Below are 22983 nucleotides of genomic sequence, written 5' to 3'. Positions count from 1 at the left end.
CAAAAATTGGACAACAGAATGAAAAGTTAGGAGCTTTAAGCATAGATTTAAAATAAAGGAAGACTTCACTGCACAAGAGCAGGGAAAACATTTAGTCTGTGGGAAGTGAGCTAGGAGAAACAAAAGTGGGAAAAGAGAATAAGGCTTTAAGTAAAATGCCACTCCCCAGGCAAAAGCCACAATACAATTAGATCAACCATCCCCCAATTAACATAATAAACTCTTTCAGAGGAGATTCAGCTTGTACAAGCAGTCTCTTCCTCTGGCCATTTCTCTAAAAGTATTTATTGCCAACTGCTAACAATCACTGAAGTTTCTTCACTACACATGCTACAATACGTTTGTAGACTTGAAACAAGTAGTATTTTAAAATCTTACCTGTCAATAGAAAAGTTATAACAAAAGAAAACAAACCTACTTGTAGCCCCCAGCTCTAAATTCCCAGTCCCTTTTAATAAAGTGAAAAATTCTAGCTATTAAAAAATTTTGTGACTCTTGCAATGTTGCAGAACACTGATACGAAATGTGAATAGTACAATATCTGTTATATAATATATATTTATATTTTAATATATTACATTTATTTCTACATAAAGAGGCTATAAATACTGTATATGCCTTATATTCATGGTTCCCAGCATTTGACATTATAGTAAGTACAAACAAAAAAAAACTTATAAAAATACAAAAAGAACTCGGTAGAAATAGCTTTACTTTTTAAAATCCTGTAGTCCTCATTGTGTCTATCACTAGAGTTCTGGGACTACAAGAGCACAGGTAAGAAGTTGTCCAACAATTAGGCACAATTTCATCACTCAGAGAAGATCAGAGCTGCCACAAAACCAGTCACAGATTCCCAAGGCTACATAAACTGAGATCTCTGCCACTGCAAACAGACCTTGAGTTTTCAAAGAGTCAGATCTAAATCTGAGGGAGGGGGAATGAGATGAGAAGGTAGGGTGCCCTAAGGATGCCCCAGCAGAACCACAGTGCTTCCTGTGGCCGTTGGGTAAATGACACTGCCTTTTCTACCTGTTGGAGGCTGCCCAAGTGGTGATCTGGGGGGAAGGGAGTATTTTCTGCAGCAGTTTCAGGCAGCTCAGAGGCAGGTAGGCATCTGGCATGAGTGAGGCATGACTGGGGATGAAAGGGGAGCAGAGCCATCCTCAGAGGTCAGGCATGGCTCTGCTATTTGAGTCCCATCACTTGGCTCAATGCTCTGCCTTCTCCCTGCTAACCAACTTCACTGAGAAAATGCAGCTCACAGGATTTGTACAGCAGCCTTTTTCCTCTTCCAAGGACAGAGACCATCACCCCCACCTATATTTAGCCCAGCCTATGTTTAGTCTCAGGCCATTAAAGTGCCAGAGCCTTGAGCTGGAGGTTCCTTTTTTTGTTTGTGAAGGTACAAGCAAGGAATAACTCTGAGAAACAAGAAGCCAGTGCTGTGCTGTTTCCTTCCTGGAGTCCAGCCACAAGGGAAAAACAAACAAAAAAAAAAACAAACCACAAAAAGCAGGGATGTGCCATTATTTCGTACAAGTAGAAACAGTTAAGTCGAATGCCATGATGCTGCCTGCATCAGGCAGATGCTCGACATCACCAGGCTCAGCCTCTGCCATGGGGCTGGCACAGCCCACACACCACAGCCAGGGCTTTGCACCCTCAGCCACCAGCATCTCTTGAGGAAAGGAGCCCAGCCTGGCACGGCGCAGTTTTGCTGCCAGATGCTTCCGCATCATCTTCAGGAAAAATAATGTCTTTCCTTAGTCCCATGGACGCCATCTTTCAATACATCAGACCTGAATACCACAGCCCAGGCAATGAAGGCACATCCCAGGGGGAGCTGGAGCTGCCAGCTCCACCCTAGAGCGGCGCGGGGCTCTCGTAGGGGAGCCCATGAGCGCGGCAGAGCGGGGGCGAAGCCTCCTGGGCACACAAGAGTTCAGTCTCCTCGCTGGAGTAGACGGTGGTGTCCATGTCATCCGAGTGGTATCCCGACTGGTACCCACTCGTCTGGTTGGAGGCTTCGGACATGACGGATTCGTTACTCTTGCTGGGCACCAGTGTGCTGCAAAAAACATTCAGAAACAGGGCTGAGAGGGCTGTGGGGACTGTCTTCTGGAGGGCAGGTGGGTGACTCTTTCCATCACAGCAACAACCAAACTAAAAAGCTTACTTAAACTTGGCTTCAAGCCCTTTTAAACACACATTTGATTGTAAGGAGAGACCTTTTCATATGCCCTAACTTCACTAATGCATGAAAAAGATGTTGCGTTTTATAATGATACAAGGAGTTAGATTGTGACCGCAGATGAAATGGAGAGAATGCTTTTAGAGGCTTTACTTCAGCTGTCGTGCAGCTGTAACTGCAGTATGCCTTCATCTGCACTGAAGCTGTCCTGGAAAAAAATAATTCCTGAGAAGCTCTCAGAGAGCATATGTGAGGTTTCAGCTCCATGAATGCCACTGTGCTTCCTGTGAACTGCACAATGAAACCCCTGTACAATGCTCTGAAAATACACCCAGGTACATCCTGAAAACTTGAGTGTCAGCTATAAAAAAAAAGAAACCAAAAAGAAAAAGCAAGTGAAAAACCGAGAACTGCTCATCGGTCCAGACAGGTCCTCATGTGCTCAATTGTGTGCACCAGCTCAGTACCTTCGAGAGGTGGTTGATGCCATTGCAGCTGATAAATACAAGTCCTTTCTGGGCACTGACTGAGGCTTCCAAAAGCTGCATTGCCTCCTATCTTCTAACAACAAATGCATATGACCAGGCACACCAGGCATAATTTTGCTCTCTGTTTTTGAAAATGCTTTAAGAAAGATTTTGTCTTCCAAACAATTTTACAAACCAATCAGTCTTCTGACATATTGCAATAAAAGGTCATATTCAATTCTATGTGCAGCCTGTGCCTTACCTAAAGGGTATTTTCACTTGTTTTTCACTTTCTTCCAATGCCTTCAGCTCTTCAGATGCAAGAACCATCCCACTATCTGTCTGGTTTTCCTGCAAAGGTGTTGGAAAAAGATTAAAAACACACAAAAAAGTATCAACAGAAGGAAAGTATGTATAAATAGACAAGCCCACCTCCTGAACAACTTTTACAGTGGTAACCAATGGGACATCTTCAAATGTTTTCACGCTTGCAGGGCGGCTTTTTCTCTTGCTACCTTGTCGGTACTGACTGCAAAGAAAACAAAAAAATTTTGTGTCCACTATCCACAACTTGGCTGCAAACAGCACAATGATATCAGAATCCTTTTATCTCTCTTCAGAGAAGTTAAATCGTTTTTGTCAAAACATATTATGCAAACTCCAAAATATCTATTTATTGAAAGGGATGAGCAGCCTAGAAAGTGGCATTTTTCTGACCTTTTGCTCCTGACAATATTGATCTCAGAGCAAATTCTAAGAAATGGCTTTGAGAAAACAGCTTCTTTCCTCAGTTACACTGGAGGGCTTCACTTCCTGCAAGCTTTGCTTAGAACTATAATAAACAGAGAAGCCTGGAGCACAGACGTGTGTTTCTTCCTTTGGACTGCACTTCTGAGACCCCTGGCTGGACCTAGGACAACAACAGCAGATTCAGCACACTGCTGCCCTTAAGGGATCAGGACAGGGAGTGCTAAATCTCTCTTGAAGGCTCTTCTCCAAAAGAAGCCCTCTGGTTCAGGATGACATCCATAAAAAATATTGGAGAAAAAAATAAAATTGACTTTGATGGAGATACTAAAACAGCAAACAAAGCGGCATCCTCAGCTCTCTGCCTAAGTGAATATGGAATGAAATGGATGGTGTACCCATTAAACAGGGCAAATTTATGCTCTTAACAGCTAATGAAGGAAAAGCCATGGAGTTAGTAGAGTAACCTGCATTCACTTGAAGTGCAAAGCTGGAGACCATTAAGAGCATCACTCACCTCTTTTCCCAGCTTTGAGTCTAACTATGCTGAATCCTCCTTATCTCTAATAGACTTTTATTTAAACTGGTGGGGATTTTACAAGTTCCTTAAGAAGCCTGCTCAGGTGCTCAATCAGACTTTAGAAAGTTTTTCATATATTAAACCCAAGTATTTGCTCAAATAAAATTTGTCTTAATGCTTGGGACACAGACTAATTATTTAACACCCTTTTTGGAGCAAATTCTCCTATACTGAAAACTGTTACTATGTTCCCTCTCCATTTTCTCTTCCTAAACTTAACAAAACCAGTTCTTTCAAGCTTTATGCACTGGCCATGTCTTCTGCTCCTCTGCAGCGGTATCTAATTTATTTTCCATCCAACACTTCCAGGTCCAAAACCATCAAATGGACAATCTAGTCCATGCACCCTCCTGGACAACCTGATCTTGTACAACTCAAAGTTCATTCCACAACTTGCCTTCTAAGTTTGGGAGCTTCCTGTGTGCCTGCATTAAATGTCTACACAGGCACAGAACTGCATGGCCAAGACTACAGTTTTCCAGGGTGGTGAGGACTGAGAAGCCCAGCTTCTTTACCTCAATGACCTCCCAAGTATGGGAGACCTGTCTCTGCTGAGCCCAGACAAGAGCCAGCCTATAAGAATCCTGCTTATCTCTAATAATATCCTGCTCATCTTTGTTGCAGATGCATTAAAATGCATCTCCTCTGCTATCATCCAGGTCAATTATTCTCCCTAAAAATGAAACTTAGATTATTTTGACTTGATTTGTTCGTGACAAATCCATGCTTGTCATTTGTAGTTAATTTGTCTTCCTGTAGGCATTTAACATTGTTTATCTGAATGTTTATTCCAGGACTGTTGCTAAAATGAAAATTAAACTGATTGCAGAATTACATTTTTTCTGTTCTTTCTAAGAGCAGGCTTCATCTTTACACTTCACACTAACTCTTCATACCTCACCTGACTGTTTTCAATGACAATCTATCAAAGTTCAGAAATTGTGTATCTATTTCCTAAAGCAAATATAGCAGACGTTAGGAGATCCTGCTGATTTTAATTTAATCAGCAATCTAACTAATCTTTATTATTCTCCATGTTTTCCCCGTTTGTTATCCTCCTCCAGCTTTGATTTAGTGATTATATTTTTTCATAGTCAGTACTTTTGTGAAGATTGAAAAAGACATTTCTAAACAGATTAATCTTTTCTATACTACCTGTATAGCAAGACCCACGCCTACAAAATAATTTTCTGCTACCAGAACTTAAGAATAAAGCCCCTAAGCATGACTTAACCTCCTCACTTTGCCTCTCCTAGCATCATTGCCACAAGTGCTTTCACAATCCTGTCACAAGGTTAAGATAGGAGAAAAGATATTCAAAGTCTCCTTAAAATGTCAACAGAGGGCTTTTACTTCTGTTCATAACAGGAAATGGGAACCAAGAAAAGCCATCAAGGAAGTATTAAAAGTAGAAAATAAGTGTTAAATCATGCTATTTTGTCTTTTAAATGTGTATAGTTTTAACTACCCCGCTACTAAAACATGGGGTTGAGAGTTGAGCTACACTCTTAAGTTCAACTGAAGTGTGAGAGTCACTGTGCCTATGTAGTCCTTTCTAGGACCGCATAAAAATCCTGCTCTACCCCAAATCCCCATCTGTTGTGGTTGTGATACAAGCTGTGGTACAAGCAGTGATCAGTGAGGCAGAGGGCTCTGTTTCATGGAAGCCACATGAAACCTGCCAATAGAGTCCGTGTCCACCCTGATGGTCACATCCATCTCTTTCTACCCTCCTTTGTCTGAGACTGCATTGAACAATCCAGGGGTCCCAGCATCTCAGTGGCTGCACTGGATGCCTTACATGCCTTTCTCCCTTACATCCCATGCCAGAGGTCCCCAAAGAGTCCAACATAAGCCCCTGAAGTGCATTAGTACAGACTCCTTGCTGAAAGGTCACCTCTGCCACGATACCCAATATCATCTACCATTGTGGATGCCCTAGGAGCCCACCAGAAGCAAGCAGTGGACAAAAAATGGTGACAATGCTATTTACTTCATCTTCCTCTTGGCTATCAATTCATGAGATATTTTCCAGTGTTTCACTTTAGGAGGAGAAATTCCAGAGAAGTTATTAAAAATAGATCTATCATCATTAATATTCTTGGCAGCTGCAACACAAGAACACAGCAAACACAACCGAATTGGACAAGTAAAGCCTTCTATGGGTTCTGGTCCTTAAAAACAAATAATGGTAATTTTCATGGGTTTTGCTTTTTTTGTTTGTTTTTGAATGAGAATACCAAGTCTTGAAAGGGTAGCAACATTAAAAATTAATTTAAAAGTCACTAGCTGGGAAGGTAAGAAACTAGCTTTTGCCTACAAAAGATTTATAAATTTCTTCTTATCCCTATGGAGAAGGTTAAATATGGACCAGGCAGCTGAAGTCTCTTCCTTTCATTTTCCCTTCCCCCAGCATGAACAAAACCTTCCCAGAGGCCCCAGTAGGATGTCCACCATATAAAATACCTAATTCCTGCTGTGTTGTCATAATGGAATTTAGGATCACAGACTTCCTCTTCCTCCCTACAGGAAGCAGGTGAAGTTGGGAGAGAGAGACCCGAATCCTCTTCCATATTCAGTGATACTGACAAAGGAAGGACAACGTAGTCTTTACCATCCTGTAGAATGCAGTGAAAAAACACAGAAATTAAATAGGCTACAGAGACACACAGACATAAACAGATACATGCACATACATGGAGAATGCATCAGCCCAACAGTGTGGGTGCTCTATTAAACTATGGAGAGTATACCACCTTTGCGGGAGCAGCTACATTAAAAGAAGGAAGATAAATAAAAACCACTTCCAAGTAGTTTTCAATTTTTTAAAAAATAGATTTTTATATGATACGCTGTAACATAATGTGCAAAAAGGACTTTTTATTGATGTCTTTGGAAAAATAGATTTTAGTAACATTTGAATCCCAATGCCACAAAGAAAATGAACCTGAGAGTTCAGAAGGGCAGTGTAATTCCCATCATCACTGAGAAGTTAGAAAGGGAGAGTCTGTCTAATAGAGAGCACACAGCCAAATCCATCCTCCTTCATTCGGTGGGCTCACATCTATGGCCCTGGCCTTGTCCACTGCCGTAGTAACTGAAGAGAAAGCCACAAGATGGAGAGCTTGGAAGGGAGGCCCATGTCCCTACCTGGTCTCTCTCTTACTGCAATGCCTGCACACAGGTCATGCCTTAATACATTAATTTGTGTGGAGCTGCTCACAGGCAATAAAGTTCTTGTATCCTTGTTTTCCAGGATAGCCACTAAAAGCATTGCAGCCCACACCCTCACATACACTAAGATAGCCATCTTTGGCACAGTAAGATCAACAGCAGCTACCTGCTGGAATGCATCTGCAGCGTGCAGAAAATCAGCAGGAGAGCAGGGAACTGAGCCCATGCCAACAGCTCCCCAGCAAAGACAGCAGGAGTGTCATGGGAAGCTTTGCTGGCAGGGCAGAATGGCTTTTGGTTATCACAACACAACCTCTGGGATCTTTACACCATAGGTCACTCTCTGCTGGTCAGAGACCCAACTGCTGGTCAGTAATGGGAGCAGTAGAAGTAGTCCAGGCTCGCTGACAGCTCCAGCAGACAGTACCCAACTATGGAATGCTGGCAGGACGGGACAGGTTCAGCCAGTGATTTTAGCAACCAGAGAATACAGTTCATGTACCTGACGGACGTTGGCTTGCAGTAAATTCCCCAGGTGCTCCACCAGCTCTGAAAAAGTTGGTCTCTGCTTAGGATCTCCATGCCAGCAATCCAACATTGTTTGGTACCTGGAATGACAGAACCGATTAAAATACCAGCACAAAGAAAACTGAAAAAAATAGCTTGCTTCTGCACCTTCTAGTAGTGTGGGGTAAATGTGGGCAGATGGAAGAACAGTTTCTCACATTTCTGGTGTTGTGTAGTCTGGTGCTCTCATTCTCGTTCCTTCTTTCAGCCTTCTGCAAAACTCCTCATCAATTTTCACTCCAGGGTACGGTGATGCGCCTAAAATGAAAGCAGCAGTAATTTTAATGCATTAGACTCTTACATTTTGGGATTAATTTTCAAGTAAATAACTTGCTATGATTTGTGTTAATAAGACAATTTGGTATATTTGGATGTGTAAACAATTTATATTTATGATGGAAACAGCAACTGACTGAGTAAATGAGGCACATCATCACTTACTGAAATTGTATGAAGAAGCATTTCAAGCCTATGTTCCTACATTTGCATTTTAAAGAAAATTTGAGTATTTTACTTCTATGGAGAAAATATACAGGAACTGTTCAAGAAATAAAAAGAAAATGCTACAGAGGATCCAAGAACACTATGGCTGTTTCCTTCAGACTCTTTTGTTTAGAGATGGCTCAGTAAAATTGAAGTGACTCACCTAATGAAAATATTTCCCACAGCAGAACTCCAAAGGACCATACATCACTCTGAATGGTATATACTCTATCAAAAATGGTTTCTGGTGCCATCCATTTGAGGGGTAGTCTGGCCTAAAAGCATTTTCATAAACAAAATGGTATCACAGTTTAGCAAAACATAGTTTCCAAAAATCTCATTAGGAAAAAAGGAAAAATAAGTCCCTATTTCATATTAGTTCTCTATCAAACAGATAATCTGAAACTTACATCTCCTTTCCTGACGTAATCTGGGTCTTTGTAGATGTCTCGAGCCAAGCCAAAATCACAGATTTTGACCACGTTATTGTCTGACAAGAGGATATTTCGAGCAGCCAGGTCTCTGTGGATGCACTGCAAAGAGAAGTAAACAACTTCATACACTGCCTGTCATCACAGCTCTGTCCACAGGGCTGATCTCTTTCACATATGTGCGCTCCTGCCCTCAAAGGCCAGATAATTCTTAAAACCTTTTAAGAAAAAGAAACCTCAGCATCAACAGTTGCTGATTTTGAGTGCTTTTTTGATGGTCACAACTGATTTGGCTCAGGGAGACTTGTGTTCCCAAGTCCAAACATACATCTGTTTATCCACTGTGCAGAGAGGGCCTTTGAAGTTAGCTAATTAATTATCCTAAGAAGCTGACACAAAACAGGTTCAGATCTGATTACCTTTAGATTTACTTCAGTTCACCCAAATCTGTGTACTCCACTACTTCTCTGAAAAACACCACACTAAAATGCTGACTTGATTCAACATAAACTAATCTTTACTACAGAGAAAGAAGTCCATGTCTCTACCTATGCAGAGCAACAGCTTACTTAACAGCCCAAACACTTCAAAACCCAAGCCTCAATAGCCTGAAGTAAAAAAACCAGCCTCTGAAAGTGGCTAGAGATTTGCTTCTACTATGGACTGAAACTGCAGATTCTGTAAACAGGTATTACTACATTTGCATGTCAATCGGGATGTATATGAAAGGCAGACAAAAGTAGGTTTGTAGAGAAAGACTCTGAATTCTGCTCTTGAACACCTAGCCTGCACTCTAAAGCAGTGTTTTATTTCCTGCTTCTACTTTCTTTTCCCATTTCTAAGTATTTTTTGTTTCTATACAGCTGCAGGCAATTCCCTCACTCTTGCTGGAATTGTCGTCTTTTGAAACATGTGCTCTACATATTTAGACTCAAACCACAGAAAAATATTTCTAAAAGGCCACAATGCAGGTGAGGTGCTGTTGACTGCCAGGGTGTCCTCAGCAAGAGATTCTCCAAGTAGTCATCCATGAAATTTCATAGCTGAGTATTGTCTCTCCTCACACCGTCCTTCCAATCCCTATGCACAAAGGTACAAGTAACCTCCTCAGAGCAAAATCCTTTACTCCCGTTTAGGCTCCTGTTACCAGGGATTTGTCCCTAATGCCTTTAATAGTCCTCATAAGTCAGCTCCCTTCCTCCAACCACTTAACCATTGTTCTATGGACTGGTGGCCCATAAAGCTTACACAGATCACTGACATTTGTGTCAATAAATGCATGGGCTGTTTCACTCTGTAGTATTAATGATTTGGGTATGTCTTAGAGCAAAGAGAAAATGTTGCGGATGACTGCCAGTCCAAAGATGCACATGCTGTTTCCTTCTACAGACCTACAGCATTACTTCCTGCAGTCAAATAAATAACATGCCACTCTTCCTGAGAAGTTCCTTACTTTGCGTGAAGCCAAGAACTCCATTCCCCTCGCCACCTGGAAGCTATAACAGATGAGGTCCTCCATGGTCAAAGGGTTCTTGCAAAGGTCTTCATGACCAGCTGCAAAGAATCAGATGACAGTCAAACATGCCCTTTGTCACTGATTTCACCAAAAACTGCTTTTTAGCCAAAAGTCCATCCGAACCTTATGCTGTACTGGACTGGAAGAGCAAATCAAGCACTTTTTTTAGCCATATAATTATCACTAAGAACTCACTTTACAGCAAACTAGTCTTTTGCAAAATAAACTTTGAGGAGATGGGTTATACCCTTTGCCTCCTTGCTTATTTCCAGAGGAAAGATTTGTGAAACAATCCCAAAAGAAAAACAACTGAAACTCAGCTCACAAGTTCCTAGGAGAGTAAAGCTTTCTAAATCAGATTAATTTAGAAACCAAGGACAGGGAGTCCCCACCTAGTCTTTCTGAGGAAAGGATATGCATTAGGGAGAAAGATTTTTTTTTTTTTGCAAAAAGCCCTGCTAGGTTAATGTAGAAGAACCCTAATATCATCATCTAGTGACCTACATATATATATATATACATATCTATATATACAAAGATACCTAGGCATTTCGTTCCTGCTGAAATAAACAACTCTGTGACTTTGTTCAGCTTTTGATTTTAAGTAGACATCCACCAAGAACTACAACACTGGTGGCTAAAACCTTCACCCCTAAGGGCTGCTTGAGGTCTACATAATTCTTGTAACATCCCAGTTCAGAGGGTCAATATCTGCACCAGGGAGTACTGGAAATGGACAAAGTACATGCATGACATTACCTATTAGATTGCATTCAAACTGCAAGATCATTCTCCCTGTTCACATACTGATGCTTTCTTTGCACTAAATTATTTTTAGTAGCAGTAGAGGTACAGGCAGTAGAGCTATGGCTTTCCTCCCAGCTAGTCTGATCCCACCCCCAGGTGAAATCAGCAGCCTCTGAAATGGCAGCACTGAGCATTTTGTACTGCATCTGCCAAAGGAGAACATGGCAAATGCAACAATGAAACCACTGCAGAGGATATGTGCATCCTGGGGAGGCTTTCAATGAGTGGATAAGTCAGGCAGCCTGCTCCTGACAGACCACCTGGGCAGAGGGAAGGCAAAGCAAGCTTTCTGCTAATAAGCAGTGAATCAAACAGCATTTCAAAGTATTTAACTTCTGGGTAAACATTAAGGAAATTCAGTTAGCATGCTGGTGCATCCCTCTCTGCACTGCCTTTGGAGTTTGTACTCTGCAGTTTTCCCTGAAAATATTGGGGCATTAAATAGACATACCTCCAAAAAGCTTCACACTAAAAACAGACCCTTTTCATACAGGACATTATCTGGGATTGGGCTGAGGAGTTTGGAATGCTGATCTAAATAATTCATAGCTCAGGAACTTTGATCATCCAGAGAATATCCCGCACACAAGTTTGAGGAAGCTTTGGAAATCAGAGTCCCTCATCAGCCCCACCAATGACACATGCCCCAACACTAGAAGAAGATGTATCCTACCATCCTCCTCTTCCACATCACTCAGGGACCGCTCCTCCACAAAGCCAGAGCTTGCTGAGCTCTGGCTGCTCGTGATGCTGTCCAACCGTCGCTTCAGGTCAGAAGAGACATCGCCAACATAGTTGTCTTTCCCCTGCCGAAATCTGGCACATTTGGTCTAGAAATATGAGGAGAAGGTGAGAAAAATCAGAAGCTGAAAGCCTACCAGAAGCTTCTGCTGGAGAGGCAGTGATGCTCCCTATGGTCAATGCCAAGGTCACCAGGGAAGGCAGGGAGAGCAACCCAGAAAAGGTGTGATCAGCTGCTCTGCTCCAAGCCAGCTCTGGTCAGGGCACCGGGCTGGTGCACGGACAGTACCAGCAAAACCCAACTCATGGCCATGCAGGTTCACCAGCTGGAGCACCCTCTGCCACTCTACAGCAGAAGTTTCTCCTGCTTTCACAACCTCCCAGCCAAACGCCAGCAGCATCTCCACATGCTGGGGACTAACTGCACACTGAGGAGCTGGTGTCTTCAGCCCCTGGTGTCCTCCACTTGTGAAACACACATGGGTGGATGCTGCCAAACCCTCTCATACACTCCAGCCTCTCTGTACTGCTATGGCTTTACCTCCTGCTGTTGCAAAGGCCCTTCTGCTAAACCTCTACCTTGGCCAAAACCCTAATAGCCATCAAAATCTGATTTACTTCCTTCTTCCCCTAAGCCACTGCATGCCTCTAGGAAGGAATCCAGCCCCAAAGGTGTCCTCCAAAACATTTCCATTTTCTCCTGCTTTGGTTTGGTGATTTTCTCCCTGGCAGGGCTGTTTTGTGACACTGCCAAATCCTATTCTTGCCGCTTGTGAAAGCAAGGGTCAGCACTCTCATTAAACCCTGTCTCCTTCTTCAAGGCCTCTCAGATATTTGTTTATCTTTTTACCTCACAAGAAGATGCAGAGAGTTGCCTTTGCCAATATAATATAGTAAACAATGTCTCCAAGGATAAAGAAAAATAACCCCCTGGAGAACCAACAAGCACTGGTGAGAAGCTTTGATGTAAACACAGCAGCTGCAGGAAGACAAGTCTACCAACATGGGAGAGTACAGCCCAGGGGCCTCTTGGCTGTGGGTGGAAAAGGCTAGGGTGCCCAGGGTAACCCTGAAAGCTGGGTACACACAGCCAAGTTCTTCATACAGCAATCTGACCCTCAGAGGGCATGGATCCTCCAGATGGATGCTCTCCAGAAATAAGATTCCTGTCAGAGGTGCCCAGAAATGAGTTTGAAAATGCTGGTCTCCATCCTCCCACTTCTGTCAAATCAGGGTGCAGAAGGGGTGCTGTGATGGAGCTCCTTCTTGTGAAGGACTTGGGAGGTGAAATGCTGAATGTAAACTCATGAGCTACATTAATTATACAAAACTATTAACAGCAGAAGAAATGCATAACCTTGTTCAGCAACGAGCCAAAGGGACAGTAGAACAGATAATCATATGACAGCAGATACCTAGGGATATCTGATAGATATATAAACTAAGCAAGGAATGCAGTTATTTAAGGTGGTCTGGAGCTTAACTAAGAAAGGAAAAAATTCAGGCTGATAATCAGAAAAAACTTCCTGAAAGATACAGCCAAGTGTAGAATAGTCTGCCAAAGGAAATAATGGAAGCCCAGTTCCTTTGCACATTTTAAGCTAACAATAACAAAACAGCTACATTGCAGGGGCCAGGGGAAAGACTAAATGACCTCTCATGTCTTTGCCATCTCTCATTCCCATAAAAAGCACCAAGAAGCACCAAGACATGTCCCCAAGGATTGCTGCTTTAGTCTGCACCAGAAAAAGAAACACTGTGTGTGGAAAAAACCCATCAAATCAAACATTTTACTGTTAACCTTGACTCTTTACCTTGTATGGGACAAATTCACTCCTCTTGCTCCTTAGGTAAGCAGACAGATTTCCAAACTTGCAATATTCCACAATCACCATGAGTGGGCCTGTACAACACATAAAGCAATTCATTAGACCACTTATATCCCACCTTACCTCACAGCATAAATTCTGGCTAGAAATACATACAGTTCGATAAGAATTCCAATAGCTAAAGTTTTTTTTTAAAAATCAGTAATTAAAAAAAAATCTAATCAAAGTACTGAAATTACTCATTTTTCTGCTGTTTAAAGGGAAAAAACAAAGCCTATCAAAATCACGGGCTTAATTTCGTATGTCAAAAAGTATAGTGGTGTGCTTGTATTTGAAATGCTGCTAGCAGCCCAAGTTAATTGACATTGTGAGGATGCAACATAAATATTTGAATGAGCTTCAGTGAAATTAACCTCCACAATAAAATACATATGTGATTATCCATGCATTTTTCTACAGGTGGTTAAAGTACTGAAAATTTAAAACAGGAAACTTGGTTTCAGACATATATGCCTAAATGTACAATCTAAATATGGTATTTCATGTCCAAATGTACTTCATATAAGCATATGCTATGATGACAAATTTTCATCCTAGGTTCCACATACTGGCCATCTCTATTTTATTATGGAATAAACAAGGAAATAAATATTTATGGATTAAGTTTCCTTCAACTACTGACTTCTGTCATGGAACTTTACAAATTAAATTTTCTTCCCACAGTAAGCCAACAAGTCAGTTTCCCTGAAAAATTATTACTTAGTTACTTTACACTGAATTTCTTCCAAATTAGTTTGTAGTACTGGATTTGCTAAATGAAACATCTGTCCCTGATTATAAAGTGAAATAGGTTCATCCACTCAGAACTAGACTCCAAGATGCAATCTCCCCTCCTACACACACATACACACATAGGCACCAACAGCCCATCCGAAGACAGAGAAGTCACAACTTGCTGTCACCCTGTAGCTGGTGACAAGAGTAACTTGTTAAATCTGGTATTAGACTCATCTCTGAACTCTGTTACACATGGGCTGTCCACTATAAAGGTGTATCTCAAGTACAGAAAAGCAGTGATAGAACAACTACGGGATAAAGCTGCATGGCCCTTTTTCCACCCTTATTCTGCCTTTATTCCACCTCTGGACCTGCTCACTCTTATCAGATTTTTTGTTGTTGCTAGAAAGCACTACTCTTTCAAATCCTTATTTTTTAATTTCAATTGTCTATGCAGCAAAAAGTGAAGAAATAAGGTTGTCATTTAGCACCTTCTCCTCCAGGAAGAAGTTACTCACCTCCTGGCTTTGTGCAGGCTCCAAGTAAATTGACAACATTGAGATGATGGCCAATATGAATGAGTATCTTCAGCTCTGACATGAGTGCTCTGTGCTCACTGTGGGTTGCCCCTTCTGCAGAGGTAAAGCAACACAGGTCAGGAGCATCACAGACAAAAAGGTTTTGCCCTCCTCCCCATTCTCTTCTGGTATTTATCCAGCCCATCAGGTGTGGAGCTGTGTTGGCTGGTAGGCTGTGTCAGCTATGCCTGTACAGCCTGCTGTGGAATACAGACTCCAGCTGCTGGCAGCCCCATTTTGCTGTCCCATTATGTCTTCTTTAGGAACAATGTGTCTGGGAACCACACATTTCAACTTTCCTGTGGCAAATGTGAGGCAGTATAATATGATTTAAAGTGAGGAGAAAGCTATTCCAAATTACAACTCAGTTTGGAGCGTGCCTAAGCCATTGTCTTGAGACTTGCAGAAAGCTTCCAACGAAGATGCATAAGGCAAAAATGGACACATGCAAATTGATTGCAGGAGCAACTTTACATTCTGAACATAAGCAGAATTATAAGCAGTGACAACGAAACCACAATTGCATTGCTCCAGTTGTCAGTGAAGGAAAGGCATGTACTTTCTCTAATCATTGCTTCATGATAACAGCTGTTAAGCTAAACTTACAGAAGGATGGGTACAATGGTTATAGTGTTGATAAATATGCCTATACTGTATATTCAAGTTGAAGTTCTAGTCATTATTTTTACCTTTAAGCATTTTGACTGCCACTGTTTTGCAGGTAGCAGTTTTGTCAATCCCGAACGCATCTGCTTCTATGACCTGGCCAAAAGCTCCACGTCCAAGAGGTTTACCTTGAAGTGAGAACACAAACATACTCGTTTGGCACAGCAGGCAAAAGTTGTAGAACAAAAACAATACTCCAAAATTAGTTCATAAAGCAGAAGTTAAGAGAGGACTTAAAATGTAGATAGGATGCATCATATTCTATGGGAACACAGAGTGCACCCAGGGATCAAGCAGCAGAGCAGTACTGTGGTGAGCCAGGACCCAAAACACCCTCCAGCACAGTGCTGGTTGCACTATCACTAAATGGCTCATGCAATGGAAACTCACCTAGCTTTAGCCGGTCTCTGGGAAACTCCCACTTGCTGGCATCATATGGGAGCCGCTCACAGTGCTCGTCTATGGGGACTTCATCAGGATCCATGATGATTGACAAGTAGCCAGTCTTCATGTCCCCTCCGTTGGCCTGGAAAATGGTATTAGTTGCAGTTGCACAGTTTTTTGCTGGCAGTGTGCAGGCAAAATGCCATTTTCTCACTTTAGAGTATTTTATTAGTTCCCAGAAATGCCAGGCTACCATTTCACTAGACCATGTCATCATGAGTGTGACCATTGTTAATTAATCACACTTTTCTTTTCTGTCTGTCTCTCTTTTTTTTTTTTTTTTTTAATAAACAGAACCAGATGAAACATTTTTCTCTTGCAAGGGCCTGTTCAATTAAAAACAAATTTCTGCGCCCTTGGTTCCAGGCAAGAATGTTATGGCATGGAGAGAAAAAATGTGTCTGTTGATTTAAGAACAATGGAAAGAAGCAACACAAAAGGCTTCAAGTCAGCTCTCATTTGTCATGCAAGACCAGTGCTGATAGGACAGTATGAGAATTTTTTCATTACCCGCTTAACGGTCCGGAGGATGATTACAAGAAGCAACCAGAAGAACATGGCAATCACTGCAGTGCCAACGAGGATAATGAGCTCCAGATTTGTTTTCTCTTCAGCGCCTGGGAAGAAATAAATGAATATTTGAGTGATAGTTGGAAGCATATTTGTTTTGTTCATTCATTAAAGTAAAGAATGGAGGTCCTTGTTCTGAAGGTTCGTTTTAAAAGTGCAACATGGAGCAAGGAAACGAAAGCAAAACAAAACAAAAAGCTTGGGGGTTTATGTTGGAATATTACAGTTCCATGCTGTTTTACACACCATCCCATTTCTCAGCATCAACTTTGTTCCAAAGACAGTTGCTGGACCTTTGGCAAATATAAAAAAGTAAAATTCACATTTTGGAAAGAAATAATTGTTTTAGAATACCAAAAACTAATTACTCCTTCTTTAGAAACAAAAAAACCATCCCCATCATATAGAAAATAAAGAGCTGTGAGAATGACCTAGAGAACAATCTCTCTCTTGTCTCTTGACATCATTCAGCTGGGGCATAAAAAATGTGGTTCTACAGGAACATGATAATAAGGTCTATTTACAATGTTCCTTTTCCCATAAAATAGTGGCCAGAAGATACCATTTGAACACCTTTTAGTGCACAGATACAGCCCTCTTTTTCAGCCCCTGTGTGCCACATCATGTTCCTGTATTTCATGCCTTGCACCACAGAGATTTTCCTACACAGCAGCACACTCCACTGCATGACCCCCATGAGCTGCACTATAAATTTACTGGAGTGAAACAGAATGTCCCACACAGATTTCAAATTTCTACAGATGTGCCCCAGACATATTTACCACAACAGCTGAAATCTACATCAATGCCATCTGCAGATAATTTCCACCCCAGGTAAATATTTTGCCTGACATCTTAATATCCTAAAGAGACCTATAAGAATACCATGATATTTCTTTAATTACCTTGATGGTATGGATCAGACAACCACCTGACTTTAAATACAGAGGTTTGTGAAGGGCTCAGTGACTAAAGTATGAAAATATCAAGAACAAGAAGTTTGAGGCTTCTTGTTGCAGGTCTTGGTGGAAAGTCCATCATGGTCCCAGCTACCCACACTGCCAACTAACCTCTTGCTACCATTTATTGTTTGTCATTGCAACTCGTATTTTGGTGGGCCACAAAAGGACTGAAACAAGTGAGAGATGGGTCTCACAAAAGCTGCTTTCAGAGTGTGGTGTGTGGTGGACCAAGGCTGGAGTCCTCTAATTCAAAATCACCACAGGTTTCATTGAAATGGAACAGCAATCACAACAGACTGCAAAAAAGCTTTCATTATGCTTTCATTAGATGCTCTGAAAGCAATGACACAATTCAAAAAAAGGTACAACATACTATGCTAAAAAAATAGTATGACAATTATGTTACCTAGACAACAGGGATGCCCCAGGATATCTGCATTTTTATGTAGCTCTGTTGTATGGGTTTGCACATGATATAGATTGGCAGAGTTTTCTCTGCAACCACAAGATAGATCCAGGTTTTGTTGAGAAGCTCTAAGCAACATAGTGGAGAAGAAAGCATCAACCTCAACAGCTGGGGTATGACAGCTGTGACAGCACCCAATTTGAGCTTGATAGGAATGGTCAGGACTTTTCACGAATTTCACAGTATATTTTCAGATCTCCCATCAGGATAGCAAGTAGATTTTCCTTCTAGTTACTCTAAAGATTTTATGCACAATCTGGAAAGAAGCAAACACCAACCTTCCACTGAAAAAAAAGCCACTGCTTTACTGCATCCAAGGACATTGCATGCAAGGCAGGTGTATAGCCCTCCATCTTCTTTCCTCACTCGACGGATGGTAAGTGTTTTGTTCCCATCTTTCAAAACAATACCTGGAAAAATATTATGAGTCTTAATTTTGCTATTTTTATGTCTCTTTCTGTTAAGAATTCAAAATGAAAATTTTCATGGTGAAAATCAGCAGTCAGTCCCATGATAGAAAGCTTTTTAATAATAAAGGAGCACTCCTCACCTGAATCTTCCACAAGGGTCTCATTATTTTTAAACCACATGATGCTTGGACGAGGAATGCCATTCACTGCACATGACACTTCTATAGTTTCACCAATGTTTGTTGTTTGATTTTCCAGGTTTCCAATAAGTGTGGGTGCCATGGGCTCTGTTGGTTTGAATTACAGAAATACAGTAAAATTACTGATTATTAAGAAAAAGATCATTTTTTTTCAGTAGTAGCAGTGCATGTCCCAGTAACAAAGTCTCAAATCCTTTTATTACACCAAGAGCCAAAGTGTTCATGTTAGTTAAGATCATAGTTCAACTTCCACATGACATGAAAAATTTATAATAGCCAAAGAAAATTTCAACAGTATTGATATAACTTGCTTTAGCTGATTTAACTTGTAACTGCTCAGGCTGCTGAGGGAAGAGGGAGTAGTTGAGAAATTGCTTCCCTCACATTGCTGTGTCCAGGGTCCTTATGAGAGGTTTGACATTAAACGTCCATTCAGGACAGGCTGTGAACATGCGTAAGTATTTTCCTGAATCTGCCTAATCAATCTAGACATCTAGTTCCCAAAGAAAAGTCATCACTATTTGTGTGAAAAGCTGACTGATTATCAGCTTGCATTGCTTCTTCCTGAATACTAGTATCACTCACGGCAGTTTTAAATTACAGGCACTACTCCAAACTCAAGAGTCAGTCACACAAAGCAACAGCATGAATACACACATGCATATACAGCTACAGAGAAAAACATGTTCTGAAAAGTAAAGTTGAGAAGTTACTGAGCTAAACACATTACTTCAGCAGAAGACAAACACATCTCCTTGCACAGTACAGTGACTCAGTCAGTGTTTCCTCACTGGTATAAATGAAAGTCTCTGCTGCCTGAACAAGCCCCAGAAGTGTGTGTTACAACTGGTTTAAATCCATTTAACAAACTGAGGGAACCATTAACCAAACACATGCAAAGCCTAAAAATCAAAAGCTGCCACTACTGCAATTGTTTTCATACACAACCAGTCATTTTGCTTCAGAGTAAGAGATCCATACCTTGAACAGTAAGGTGCTTCACCAGGCAGTGCTGTGTTTTAGCCTTTTTGTCCTGAGCAATGCAAACATAGTCCCCTGCATCTTGGAGGGAGATGTTACGAAGAATGAGCTCTAAGGTGACATTTTCACCATTGGTATTTGAAACTGTCTCATTCAGTTTCTGGAGAGCATTGAGATTCTTGCAAACAGGCATGGGCAGTCCTCCAAAGGGAGTCTGCGAAACGTGAGCGCTGAGCTTGTACCATGACAGCTTCTCAAAGGTGAACTTGTCTGCTGTGCATCGCAAGGACATGTTATCCTTCTCTGTCACTTGATTCTGAGGCTGGACATTAATTTCAAGTCCCCCTGTAAGTTAAAAAAGTAAAATAAATTCCTATTTGATTGTGCACTTTGTGGCTAACATTAACTCAAAAAAACTGTTTTGGAAATAAAGATTTTGTCATCCTATCTGGTTGAAAATAAGAAAAAGAAACAATGAAAAAGATCAGTCAAATCAAACAGTCAATCAACTAATCAATTATCTAAGGAGCACAATCTCATTAAAAGCAATACATTTCAAATGGATCAAATGAAGGACTGTGTAAGAAATACAGTTACTCTTCCTGTAGAAACTTACAGCAACCTAAAGATGATTCTCAACACTATCTTATAGTTCGTTTTTAGATATGGATTAAAATAAATTTTTTGGCATGTGAATATGGATACTGATTGTTAAGGAGACAGAAGCTCTTTGACAGTGGTTTGGAAAATTTTAGCCTTAGCTCTCACAGTAAGTCTTTACTCATTTTGTGACACTACTATAATTTCTCTGTTGCTCTTTTAAGTGACTGCAAAAACTCAACAAGAGTCACTCTTGGGACAACAGCTCCCATCTTGTATCATTTTCACTGGCCCACCAGTCTGATGCTAGTAGAACTAATCGCTTGGCTGAAATTAGTGGCAACTTTAAAGGCTGCCAAAAGAAAATCTTAAGTAAACCTAAAATCCTAAAGAAATAAAGAATTTCACAAAGGACAGAAATCAGGTAACATCACTGAAGTGCCTTCCATTAGCAAACAGACAAAATAACATTAATTTAACATGTCTGTCCTTGGCAGGGTGCACTTACTTGTCACATGGAAGGAGATCACTCTCTCACTTGACCCAGCCCTGTTCATAGCCGTACATCTGTACAAAGCAGACACATTTGCTGCTTGAATCACGAGGGTGCTCACAGTCTACAAAAAAACCAATTTCATACCATATCAGTGCTAAAGTAATGCCCAACTCCCTCAATAGCTCAGCAAAGGGCTCTGCAGATATCTGTACAACCACAAATCCCTCCAAAGCACAAATCCATGGCACAGCAGAAGCACAAGTCCCCTTCTGAAATTTACATTTTTGTCCTTAAGTGTGTAAATACCAGGTAAAAGGAAACAGGAAGAAGCAGAAGACGGACTTTGGTATAGGTGTTAAAAAATGCTGCACTCACATTTTTTTCTGCTTTTCAGTCTCTCCAACTTCTATTACAGTTAATTGGCAAGACTAACTCACTTAACTTTAGACCACTAAAAGTTAGTTATTGAAATCTAAGTAAGTTATACTCCACAACAGAGATTCACTTTGCATGAGTGCTCAAAGGACCTGAAAGTGTGTATCTCTACCTCTTGTTTTCAGCAGGAGCTTGCCCACCTAGCTGAGAGTAGATTCCCAAGTTTAACAACATGTGAAAAGAGTCTTATCTCTAGTGATATATTTCCAGACATGTGGACTGCTGAACAGAGTTAATTATCCCCAGCCAAGAGAAAAGAAAATGTGCTCACCTTTGTCTTCCCAGCAATAGTAACGACCCGGTGCTTAATTTCAACCTGATTCCCACCCTTTCTCTCTGAGATCACTTTCCATTTCTTGCATGCATATGGATTGGCTCCTGAGCGAACTTTCCTGAAATGTAAGTAGAGACATATGCATTAGATAAGAGGAATATTTGCCCTTCAAGAGAGGTATTTTGGGTTCACCATATAATATGCAGATATTTGTAAGTCAGATGCATCACTGGCCACAGCTTGCATCTGTGGGGGAAGCGTATGTTTCTGGAAATATTTCCATTAAATTTCACCCTATAACCTCCTGAGACCTTCATGCTCTTTAAAGTAAAGGACCCCCAAGCCTAAAGGTGAATTTCCTAATTAATCTGCCTGTGTCAGCTCATTTGGGATGGTTGGAGGAAAGCAGCTATTCTGGGAACAAACCTCCATTCATAAATGGATGATTCAAGTTGATTTAGTTCAAAGGAAGACACAGAGACATAAAAATCGCTGAACTCCCTACAAGAATTTCTTGAGGACAGTAGCCATTGTGTAGGAAGCAACCAGGCACCAAAGGAAGAAACTAGTGGAATCATTTTAAAAACAACAACAGGAAAGAAGAATGCTTTTTTTTTTTTTTTTTACCCTGGTCTTTTTTTTTTAAAGGAAATCTGGTCTTATGGCAGATCCAGATAAGGGAAGCTGCGTGAATCTCAGTCAGGCACTCTCTCTATCATTCCCCAACATCAATCAGTTCACTTCCTCTGAGATACACTTTCACACAGATAAAGAGCACCATCACATTCAGCACTTGAGCACAAGAAAAAAAACTCCACAAGGACACATAATTAGCATAAGCAGCAAATTTCCTCTGTTTGGGATGGAGTTTTGGGCCTGCAGCCCACAGGGGGATCTAAGGGAAGGGCATGCAAACAGCTGCATTTGAGACCCCCTGCAAGTCAAGATGCCCTTCATGAGAGCACGACAGCAACATGCCAGCACTGCTGGATCCTCTCCGCGGGTGGCCCTCGTCTCTGCCAACAACAATGACCTTGGCAGAGCCTGCCTGCAGCAATCTGTAAATTAAGTACAACAATCCTTTTCTTCATTGGCCATTGGGTTTGCACTCAGTAACGAGCCTGGATGAGGGAGGCACCAAACAAACCCCAACCCAACACAAATATCACTCGAGACCTACATAAGCTGCAGAAGATAACAAGGTTTGGCACTCACTGGGGGCTGAATGTGCACTCCTCCTCCAGCTGCCAGTGCCAGAGCACGGTGGTGGGTGGTGGGACGGCGTAGACGGTGCAGGTGAGCGCTTGTGTCGAGCCGTACTTGTAGGAGTCCACAGGGGCCATCAGCGCGTTCTCACCAATCTGGGGGGGCACTGCAAGGAGAGCAGCAGGTCACAGCTCCCGCTGAAGGCTCCCCAGTGCGCATGCATTAGACCTATGGTGACCAATTCATACCATGCCCCAGTGCGAGCGCAACACAGAGCATCTCCAAGGACAGGCGGGGAAGCAGTGAACCTGCCCAACACTTGGAGGATCAGGATACTTGGGATCTCCTACAAAACCCTCCTTCAATACTCCATGGTTTAAAA

General features: G+C 41.5%; 1 protein-coding gene across 1 annotated transcript in view; it reads right to left on the bottom strand.

Annotated features, from left to right (window-relative positions):
• Positions 1-207: 207 nt before the first annotated feature.
• KDR (kinase insert domain receptor) overlaps positions 208-22983 on the bottom strand; it is a 30590-nt gene continuing 7814 nt past the window's right edge. Inside the window, exons 10-30 of the mRNA XM_015624064.3 lie at positions 22611-22767; positions 21393-21513; positions 20699-20807; positions 19591-19935; positions 18550-18696; positions 18278-18409; positions 16512-16618; positions 15948-16083; positions 15581-15685; positions 14832-14945; positions 13522-13610; positions 11640-11796; positions 10097-10197; positions 8623-8745; positions 8376-8487; positions 7888-7987; positions 7665-7770; positions 6455-6606; positions 3094-3190; positions 2924-3012; positions 208-2071 (exon numbers count right to left, since the gene is read on the bottom strand). Of these exons, the coding sequence (XP_015479550.1) occupies positions 1867-2071; positions 2924-3012; positions 3094-3190; positions 6455-6606; positions 7665-7770; positions 7888-7987; positions 8376-8487; positions 8623-8745; positions 10097-10197; positions 11640-11796; positions 13522-13610; positions 14832-14945; positions 15581-15685; positions 15948-16083; positions 16512-16618; positions 18278-18409; positions 18550-18696; positions 19591-19935; positions 20699-20807; positions 21393-21513; positions 22611-22767 (2804 nt within the window). The 3' untranslated portion in view covers positions 208-1866. The remainder of the gene's footprint in view (positions 2072-2923; positions 3013-3093; positions 3191-6454; positions 6607-7664; positions 7771-7887; positions 7988-8375; positions 8488-8622; positions 8746-10096; positions 10198-11639; positions 11797-13521; positions 13611-14831; positions 14946-15580; positions 15686-15947; positions 16084-16511; positions 16619-18277; positions 18410-18549; positions 18697-19590; positions 19936-20698; positions 20808-21392; positions 21514-22610; positions 22768-22983) is intronic.

The sequence above is a fragment of the Parus major genome, chromosome 4, assembly GCF_001522545.3.
Source record: "Parus major isolate Abel chromosome 4, Parus_major1.1, whole genome shotgun sequence".
Lineage (NCBI taxonomy): Eukaryota > Metazoa > Chordata > Aves > Passeriformes > Paridae > Parus > Parus major.
The sequence above is the reverse complement of the archived record's forward strand: the minus strand, read 5'-3'. Positions and strand labels throughout refer to the sequence as shown.